The 10781-nt window shown below is 45.7% G+C and overlaps 1 protein-coding gene across 1 annotated transcript; it reads right to left on the bottom strand.

The window, feature by feature from the left end:
* Positions 1-1216: 1216 nt before the first annotated feature.
* On the bottom strand, positions 1217-9556 carry GARIN1A (golgi associated RAB2 interactor 1A; the record flags this gene model as incomplete). The annotated part of the gene is made up of 5 exons (XM_084230072.1): positions 1217-1415; positions 4015-4133; positions 6487-6736; positions 7539-7723; positions 9404-9556. The coding sequence occupies 5 exons, from the start codon at positions 9554-9556 to the stop codon at positions 1217-1219; spliced, it is 906 nt and encodes a 301-aa protein (XP_084086198.1).
* Positions 9557-10781: the final 1225 nt, after the last annotated feature.

Here is a 10781-nt window from a genome sequence, read left to right as displayed (position 1 = left end):
TGGGGATGGAGTTTCCTTAAGTATAAATACAGCATTTTAGCAGAAGGATTTACCACTCGAGGATGAGATGGTGGAATGATACGTATTAGAGATATTAGACAACAGGCATAAATTGGGAAGTAGGATCACCCCTCACAGTCATCTCTTCCAAGTTCGACTGCAAGAGGTCTCTCAGCACCACATGCATTAGGCACCATCTCTAATCAGGGACAATTGTAGCAATCCAGCCACTCATTTACCACTCAGTCCAAATGAGCATGCTCCATCTCCCTCCATCACTCCACTTCCTGAGCTATCGGAAAGCAGGTCCTCCAGCCTTTATTTGCAGACCAAGTGGCTCGAACACCATTTCAAGGTCAATCTTAATGGTCTTTCTAGCTCCCTAAAATAAGACTCAGTATCTCTCATCCATATCCTCCATCAAGGAAGGTAACTTGTCCCTCTGTCTGGTTCTCTCTGATATACCTAGCATTGAGCACAACTCCTGGTACTCAGCAGGAGCTTGATAAGTACTTACTGAATGCTGTGGGGGCCTATTTTCCCCTTACCTAGGGCTCCTGCCCTACTTATCCTTGACATACACAGACTGTGGCTTCCAGTTTGCTTTCTTTTGGTCCTGGATAGGAGTAACCCAGTTGATTAGGTCTTCCAGTGATGGATGGTCACCATCTTCTTTCCCAGAAGGCAGGTCTTCGTTAAGCAGCCAATATGCCTGACCCAGGGAGCCTTCACGGCTTTGCACTAACACAGGGGAGTGGAGGGCAGTAAGGACCTAATTCCTCACTTGAAGCAAATGGAGCCACAAAGGTATCTGCCAACTGGTTGCCATTCTTCACTTGGGGCTTGCAGCAACCTGCCTAATTTCCCCTATTTGAAAGAGGAAGTTGGATTTTTCCCTAGGACCTTTCCTCAGGACTGGCTTATTTGATGTTGTTTGGCTATTTTGGGGTTTCATCTAGCAGAAATTTTTCTCACTTATTTTCCCAAGAATTGACCCCCTGCTTCTAATCAGCCACTCCTCAGACTGGGCCCCCTCCAGCACAGCCTACGACAATTAGGGACTCACTTGGAGGTTTATTGGTGGAAGTTACACAAACACCTTGTTATAAAATCTTCTTACGGTTCCCACGGTCACGGCCCACAATGGAAATGGCGCTGAGGGAGATGGAACAAGAGCGCTGAGTGAAGCCAGGGTAGATCACTCTGGATGAGACTGTCAGGGTCCCAGAAAGTTCTCTCCTAGGGAGCTGGCTACAGGCGTCTGCAGGAAGTGCTCATCCGGCTGCTCTTGCTCCCAGAGGCTGTGGCTCAGAGCAGCTCTCATGGGTATATTCAAATTGATGGAAGACTCTGAGGATGAGAGTGTCTTACAGGAGCTGCAGCAACCGTCTATTAGAATGGTAGTCTCGGTGTTTCTATGGGAGTCCAGGATTTCAGGGTCATTGAAAGCAATGGGGGGAAAAAAAAAACATTGTTAAAGATCTCATTTTAAAATTGTTTTCTAATTAACATCTTTTCTTGAGAATCTTGATAAAAATGTTACATTATAACTAAAGAAAATGATCTTGAAGTTGAAAAAAAATGAAACCATTTTGAAGTACTTTCTAGAAGTACTTTCTAGGCTTCTTTTGTTTTCATTTTCATCCAGTACATATAAAGGCCCACCGTGACCAGAGAGAGCTAGCTGGCCCTGCCCCACAGTGAGGCTGTAAAAGTAAAAGGAGGAGAAAAGATGAGAGTTTCTTTGTGTGGAACAACTGCCTCTTTCGCCTCAAGCGGAGACTGGTTCCCTGGGACCACCCAGAGCACTTGGATTGGGCCCCACGGATCTGTGAGGCCCACAGGTGGGGACACCACTCCCACTTGGGAAACACAGAGGACAGGGGAGATGGGAGATGGATTTCTTTGATGGTGGAGTGAAGAGGAGTTGCTTCAGTGTGCAGGAGGCCTGATCCTCCTCCAGTGGCCAAAGCAGGAGAGGACATTTCCTGAGGACCAGGAGTGGACTGTACAGAAGGAGAGAGCTCAAGGAGACCCTGACAGTCAGTACCTGGTGGCACATTTGCCTGCAAACCCAGGCCCCGGGTAGGATGCAAAGGGTCACAATTACAGCTGGGAGGCGGGAAGGGCAGGGAGGCGGCTAAAAAGAACCTGAGAAATTTCCTAAGAGAAAAAGTCAGCCTTAAAATTAGCAAATTGGGGGCCTCCCCGGTGGCACAGCGGGTTGAGTGCAGCGCTGTGAAGCTGTCCGCAGGTTCTGCAGTGTGGGTTCGATCGCGGGTTCCATCTGCCACAGGGCGTGGCAGACCGCTCCTGCCTCGCCTACTGCTCCCCTCAGCAGTGTATTTCAGTCAGTCTGCTGTTCTGCTCCCTGCTCTGTCTCTGCTGAATCCTCTTACCCACCTCTCCTCTCCCCACACCTCTAGCCTGCACCCCAGCTCTTATATGCATAAATAAATAAAATAAATCTTTTAAAAAATTAGCAAATAGGCACACCTGGACAGGATGGTGTCTGATTCATGACTCATTTTATAAAGCCTATTTGATCTCTAAAAATTCAAATTAAGTTCACAAAGCTAAGAGTGGTGGCTCAGCAGACAAAGGGTGTGAGCAGTGAAGGCATGGCTCCCTTGGGTCTGCACAGCTGGGTGTTTTCAGTACCTGCTACCCACAGCCCTCATAGTTATGGGTGTAGTACATACACCAAACTCTTCAGAAATAAAATTTGTTACTAAAAAGAAATACTAAATAGCAGAAAATATAGAACCACTTCTGAATTAATTATGATTACACGACATATTTCATTCCTTCACTGTCTCTCATTTTCTTTGCCCACAGTGCATTCAGTCCCCTTGTTTGGCAAATTTTACCCAATGCACATCACCGACTAGGGAACCCATTCAGCCCCTGCGGTGCTGGGGTGGATTTGTTCCTGGTGGTGGCTTGCCCTAACATGTGTGTAGAAAGCAGATGTTTTATGACAAAATTGTTGTGTGGGGCATGCTCTGCATGGAATTCCAAGAAAACCCAGATTTGGTGATTCATAGTGCCAAAAAATGCAACTAACTAACCATTGTTCAAATAACAGTGGTGCTATTGATTTCTCTTGTGTGACCTTTTAGACTTTCATTGTCCTAATATGCCATTTTATTAGGAACCCATTTTTCACCTAGCTTTCCTGACTTATTTTTACGTTAAACATTTTTACTTCTACACTTTGATATGGGCCCAAGTGGAGGGAAAAGAAAAAGATGTGATCAGCTAAGAGTTCTGGTAATTTTCTGGTTTTGGATATTTTAATTTAGAATTGATACTACATTTATAATGTAAAGGGAAAAAGGATCTTTTATCTCTAAAGAGGGAGCCATGAGCTATGGGGCCTGCTCAGAGCCCCAGCTCTTATCCAGGACTAAGAAGAAAATTTCTCCAGCTGAAAAAATGACACAGGGAAGGTGAAAACTAATTTCCATTTTGATGACACCCTACAAGCTGTGCTTGTTCAACATGCTTGTTGTACTCTCTGGCTGTGGGTTTTGATGCCCCATGACAGAAAGTGTCTAATACAATTACTTAGTAAATTAATAAGACATTGGAGTCAGCAGAGCCTCCCCTTTGTGTTACTGTCTATTCTGTTCATTTTACAGAGGAGGTTGGTGAGGCAAAGAGAAGGTGGGATTGTCTTATCTATGGTACCCTGGTGAGTTGGGATTGGAGATAGCACCAGCTTCCTGAATCTGCCTTTGTAGCTTACTCTTCCTTGAATCAATTACTCACCTCTCATTCCTTTTACTGAGCACCTTCCATATAAATACACTGGGGTTTGCCTGGGGAATATTCAGATCAATCAGCCAGAATATTTTCAAGGACAGGGTCTAAAACTGAGGTGGAAAGTCATGTGCATAGCTGTCTAGAATAAAAATGAACTCAGCCAGGTTGGGGGGTGGGGACAGTGCGGATGACGCAGGTGCTGTACTGTGGGCAGGGACACTGGAGCCAGTGGCATGGAGGACCCACCTGTCTTCTGTGAGCTGGGACCTTTCAGAGAGATGTGAGAAACTGTCACTGGCCTGCTCAGCTGCCAACAGCATGAAGCTTTCGCTGGGCTGGGAGGATGTCGGGAGGCTGCTATCAGGCTGGATGGAGAAATTTGCAGAGAGATGGTCAGGTCGGGTCCCTGATAATTCTTGGCCTCCTCAGGCCAGAACCTTAAAAAAACTTCCTTGAGTCTTCCAGCCTAGTCCTGGGAACCTGCTACTTAAACATGAAGCCCCCGGATGATTAGACCAAACATGGGATCCCCTGGCAGAAATACCTCCTCTCTCTGGTGCACTGCTGTGGCTACTCGCCCCAGCATGCAATGTCTGAAGGATAAGAAACAGGACAGGGCCTCCCTGGTGGCGCAGCAGTTAAAGATAGCACTATCAAGCTGTCGCCAGCCACTGCAGCATGAGTTTGATCCCAGCCCGGCCCACCCTGGAGCTAACCCACATGGTGCAGCAGACCTCTCCTGTCTCCCACGCTGCTCCCCTCAGCAGTGTATTTCAGTAGATCTGCCTGTTCTGCTCCCCACTCTCTCTGGTGAATCCTCTCAACCCCTGCAACTCTGGTCTACACCCCAGTTCTTACATGCATAAGTAAAGAAATCTTTAAAAAACAATAAGAACCAGGACAGTAGAGCTTTTTTTTTTCTTTTTTCTTTTGTAAAAGCTGACTTTCTATGTCCCTGAGAGTCTACTTAAATGAGAGGAGGAAAGTGTTCAGATTCTGAAAGCTGAAGGTTTTAGCAATTCAATCTAACAAACTTGTTCCTGTGTTTCTACACTAAACAGGTCCTGGGAAAGCCTTTTGCGTGTCAAAGGGGCAGGGGAGAATGCCTGAAATAAACTGAAAGGGAAAAGCAAATCATTAGGGAAATAGTTGCAAAAAATTTGTAACTAAAGAATTAGAGTTCTTGATCTGTAAAGAGCTTTGTTTTACAGATCAATCTAGAAAAAATACACAGGCTGCCAATAGGAAAATTACCACCAAAGAATACAACAGACAATGCAAAAAATTAAATAAAGGGATGTTCAAACTCACTGAAAATCAAAGATGCCACTTTTTTACCTATCATATCAAAAAGGTATTAAAATGTATACTTCTCATCATAATGAGGACACAGTGACATACTTACATGATGTGAGAGTATCATTTGGTATAAATTTTGTGGCAATAAACTGGCAATATGTATCAAAATTCTTAAAAGTATTCATGTCCTTTGAATTTTACTTCTAAAAATATTCTGAAAAAAAACAATTGGAAATGTGGATAATACATATAAATGCTTGTAAATGCATTATTTACAATAATGAAAAACTAGAAACAACTCTGTATGTCTAATATTTGGAAAGTGGTGATGTAAATATTCATGCCTTCATGCAACTACATAGTACAAAGTTATCAAAATGGTGTATAGGAGAGTTTTTAAAAGATATGGAAATGTGCATATAATATAATCTATATAGAAAAATATAATCTATATAGGACTGTACATATATATTTAGTGTTCTCAAAAATGCAAATTAATTAGTTTTTTAAAGATTTATTTATTTATGTAAGAACTGGGGTACAGGCCAGATGTGCCAGAGGGTGAGAGGATTCACCAGAGACAGAGCAGGGAACAGAACAGGCAGACTGACGAAATACACTGCTGAGGGGAGCAGCGGGCGAGACAGGAGAGGTCTGCTGCGCCATGTGGGTTTCTCCCTGGCCGGCTGGGATGGAACCCTCACTGCAGAGGCTGAGGACAGCTTCACAGTGCGGCGCTCAACCGCCCGCACCCCCAGGGAGGTCCGCAAATTAATTTAAAATTAACATAAAATCAAAGTGTAGAAGTAAAAATGCTAAATGTTACATGTGATTGCTTGGGGCCAGAGGAAAGAAGGAGTGATTTTTCTGCACTTTTCTGATTTTTCTCAGTGAGCATTATCCTTGAATAGTACTGGGGTGGGTGGGGGGTGGGGGGACCAGAAAGCAATTTTTAAACAAGTACTTTATAGCTCTTTTTAAGAAAAACAAAATTCGTTTGCTTTTTATTTTTGTAGACCTCAGTCTGGCGTGGGCATTATCACTGGCCCCTGAAATCTCCCTTACAAAACTTGAGTCGCCATTAAGGCCTCCCTGGGGGTGCAAGGGGGCTAAGTCTCAGCACTATCAAGCTATTGCCAGCCACTGTAGCACGAGTTTGATCTCCAGCCAAGGAGCTACCCACATGGCGCAGCAGACCTCTCCTCATTTGCCCACTGCTCCCCTCAGCAGTGTATTTCAGTCAATCCGCCTTTTCTGGTCCCCACTCTGTCTCTGGTGAATCCTCTCACCCTGCACCTCTGGCCTACATCCCAGTTCTTGTATGCATAAATAAATAAATCTTTAAAATAACACAAAAAACAAGCCTCCATTATCCACCAGCCCCCGACGCTATGGGTCTTGGAGGGAAGCCCTACTTACTGTTGTTTCGGTGGAATTTCTGGGCATCTTGGGTACCAGGCAGTGAGTGAATTGGATTCTTGGATCTTTGGTGGTGATGGACAGGCCTTTCTGCAGGATTTTCACCAAGCGGATCCAGAACTGAAACACGGACTCGGGGTGTTGTTCATGGAGCCTCAGGTAGTAGATCTTTTCCGTCACTGTCCTAACTCTCAGGATGCGTTGAGGCCGGTCACAAATTTGTAGCTCCACATACTTCAGGGGGAGAATCCTGGACACAAAGGGGATATTCCCAAGCAAAAGCACCTGCACATTTCATCAACCCTCCCTAGGGCCAGGCTCACACTTACTACCGTCCCTTCTCTGCCTGGGGGGACCAACGGGAATGGCTCCTACATCTGACTCTTCTCTGATCTCCAGGGACTTAGTTACTGAAGAGGCTGCACACCAGTAACAATGACTGGTGGTTGATGTGTAACATCTCACTTAACCCTCACAACATGCTTTGCTGAAGGACAGATAAGTATTATTAATTCCATTTGATGAATTTTGAAATTGAAGTTCAGAGAAGCTGAGCGATTTGTCCAGGTTTAGGTTTTCTTAAGTAGGAGCTGGAGCGAAGGTTTTCTGACCTTATTTCCCCTTCTTCCTGTATCCTGATTGGGTTGAACAAGTAAGGAGAAGGATGGATGTGTGATGTTTTCTATACATATAGCTTTTGTTTTTTCAATTTCAGCAAGTCATAATCCCATTTGACTTTTCTACTCCTCACCTTTTTGGGGGAAACCCCCCTAAGTTTATATTGGTAAAATAAAAATTAACAAAATGAAGTCAAGATCCTGAAAATGTGGGCTGGAGACAGGGACTGGCCCTCTAGCACAGCATATGCACAGTGCGTGGTGCACACAGAGAGTACATGAATATTTGTTAAGTCCATGCATGAATCCTACATAGCTTATGCCCTGAAGGAGCCCTTTTTTCTTTTTATTTAAAATCTGAGTATGAAACAATTCAGTCATTCACCCCTACTCTCCCCCACTTCCCTGTGAAACCTCCCTCAAGTCTTTCTTTACCTGCTGAGGGTGATGACTGGCGCACAGCCAGAGGTGCACCAAGTAGAAAGCTGACTCTGGGGCCAGGTGACATTAGCCATCAGGAGAACGTTGGGAAGTGGCAAGGACGGCACAGAGGAGGTCACCCCAAGGATCACAGTCTTAGGCCCTTCACAGACATCCATCCAGTTCCCCGGCTTAGTGACCTAGAAATCAGCCCCAAGTCCATGGTCAGAGAGAAGAAGAAGACAAAGGAAATGACTAGCAATAAGTTCCTACTTCCCTGACCAGATGGTGCATCAAGAAAAGTGAATTTTGATAGAACATCTTGTAGAATAGAATTCATATCTTACACAACAGAAAACTGTACACACTGAGTACGTGCTAAGTAAATGTGGGTGATGCTGCTTGGGGGTGACAGTGGTGATGGTGATAAGGAGGGGGGAGAGAGGGAGACATAACTCTGTGGGACAGATCATTTCCAGTAAACTTTAACTCTGCCGAGGGTCAACTTCTGTAGGCAGCCATTCTTCTTCCCTGGTGCAGTCTGAGTGTCCTGCGGCCTAAGTCACTTGCGCCCATCCAGAGACTCTAAACAGTTTTACTATTAGGCTAAAGAAAATATTAAGAGAATAAGCCTGCTGCCCACATATCACACCAGGTAGAAATGACTAGAATGTGTATTCCAAGTCTGGATTTGCCAGGCCCTGCTCCTTCAAGAAGAGTGCCCAAAGAAATGGCTCCCCCCAGGTTGCCAGCAGATCCCTCAACTGTGCAGCTCATCTGGAGCCATGAACTAGTGCACTGGAATCTGGGCACTTCAGCGGAGACTAGCCCACTGCACTGTGAGTTTTCCAGATTGTTCCCACTCTCTCCTATGACTCACTGCTTTTCCACTCCAACATCTAGATTTTTGATGGCAGACCCTCCTTGTGTTTTCCAGTCTCCTGCTCTTACTGAGTTTACTTAAAGTCCCTCTGCCTGGAATGTTCCACCTCTGCTCTTCCACTAACCTGTGTCTCAGCAAAGCCTCAAAGAAAGCCCTGAGACTATCTTCTGGGGAGCCTTCTTCCACAGCCAACATCCAGGAAGAGTGCTCTGAATCCCCACCCCAGTCCATGCACATGCTTTGGGGATTAGCTAGCCCAAATCATCAGACATAAAACTTTCTTAACAGTTGCCACTTTATAAATTGCCCTTCAAACCTATAAATCCAGAAGTTTCTGATGTTTAGGGCCATTATCGAATCTCCTCTTGTGTTTCCTGCCTGGCACTCTGTGTTTAATGAGTGCTTGCTGACTAAGTGTTTATGCCAGGGGAACATAGGAGCACAGGGTACAGGATCCCTCCAGAGCATGAGAGAGAGGCAGGTTGCCCCTGGTGAGATGTCATACATCCCATGCTGCTGTAGCTCCTAACTTCCCAGGCTCCAAATGCTCATTTCCATCATTGTCAAATCACAACCCTTTGGGAGGTGATAGAATCTGGGCAAGGCTGATTTATCAGGGGCCTTCATTTTAAGCAAGGATGTTTCTTATGCAGGGGGTCGGGGGCTGGGGACAGGGTTGGATGTCTAAGCAGGAATTCGGGCGGCAACTTTCATTCCCTCTAACTTGCTGCTTGGACTAGAGGCCAGGGAGGTGCCTATGGACACTGTCTGGAGAGTTAGCTCTGAGTTCTCCTTTCTCAGGGTGTAAGACATCCTTAAGGCATGTGACCTGCAGTGAGTCCCATGATGCTCTAGGCACAGACCTTCTGTTTTTCTCTAACTGGAGTCTTCTTTCTCCTCTCCAGGGTTTTCAAAGGCCACTATGTTTTTGCAACAATCCCTGGGACCTAGGCCTTGCAAGGGAAAAAGAGCTGGCTCTGAGCTGCACGAGGGATACCTGAATAAAGCTGCTTTCAAACACCGCTGAGTCGGAGAACAAGTTGAATTCTGGAGAATGAATCAGTTGACAAAGAAGGCCATCTTCCACCCCAAGATCCACTCCAGGGCCTGGTTCCCTGACCTCCGGTGGGAGACCCCTAATTTTACTCATTGGTTCTTGGGAAGAATGGGCTGGGGAACATCTCTGGGGCTCCACACAGACCCAGCCCGACTCCAAGGTGTTGGTGTGACCACTCTTCCCCCACCTCCACAGCCCCACCTGCCTCCTTACTTCCGGATTGTCCAGCAGGCTGGGGAGGGCTTGGCGGCTCACAATGGCTGAATGACATCAGGGAATGTGATGGGTGACAATAGGAAAGGAAAGAAAGAAAAGGAAAGGCAGGAGTGGAGGGAGCATATACCTACAAACTAGCAGTAAAGAAGCCTAATCCACTTTCCCCTTCAATATCCAAGTAAAAGGAGAAAAGATAATACTCCGCAGGCTCTGCTGGGGGAGCGGTGAGCTCGGTAGCCCAGCAATTTCAGTCCCTTCTTGCAAAACCTTTGTCTGTATGAATTGTTCACCCGCAGTCAGGCCCTCCCTGGCCAGGGGAGCTCAGGCTGGGGCCTTGCAGATCACCCTCATCTTTCCGCCCCTCCCATGCTCTCATATTGGATGAATGAGTTTGCTGTTTTTTTTGGGGGGGGGGTGTTTTAGACACAGTTTGTTAAAGAGGGTTACTTAGTTGGGCAAAGAAGCAATGGCACGGGGGTATCATGAGAACTGATAGTTAAACTTTGAGGAATGATAGGACCCAGTTGTTAAATAGCCATTATTAAAAAATTTGTTCAGGCCTCCCCGGTGGTGCAGCCGGTTGAGCACAATACTGTGAAGCTGTCCACAGCCTCTGCAGCACCAGTTCAATTCCTAGCTGGCCGGGGAGAAACCCACATGGTATGGCAGACCTCTCCTGTCTCGCCCGCTGCTCCCCTCAGCAGTGTTTTCAGTCATTCTGCCTCTTCTACTCCTCACTCTGTCTCTGGTGAATTCTCTTGCCCTCCCACGCCTCTGGCCTGTACCCCAGTTCTTGCATAAAGAAATAAATAAATCTTTAAAAAAAATTTTTGTTCAAAAAAAGTTTTGTTCCATAAATTTACAATCACATGAATTACATAAAGGTAATAAATAGCCCAAACTCATAGTCACGCTTATTTGCATCTCTTGTATGGAATGCAATGTTGTGTTACTGCTGTTAATCTCAGCGTGTGCCCACACACTCATGTCAGTGGGTAGCTGGAAACCCCCCTGTTGTAAGTATTTCATGCTATGAAAATCAGTCGATGCTACAAATCAGGCCTTGACTTGTTTTGTTGATTGTCTAAGTGATAGGGAAAAT

Source organism: Talpa europaea (assembly GCF_964194135.1).
Source record: "Talpa europaea genome assembly, chromosome: 3".
Taxonomy (NCBI): domain Eukaryota; kingdom Metazoa; phylum Chordata; class Mammalia; order Eulipotyphla; family Talpidae; genus Talpa; species Talpa europaea.
This window is presented reverse-complemented; position numbering and strand designations above follow the sequence as displayed.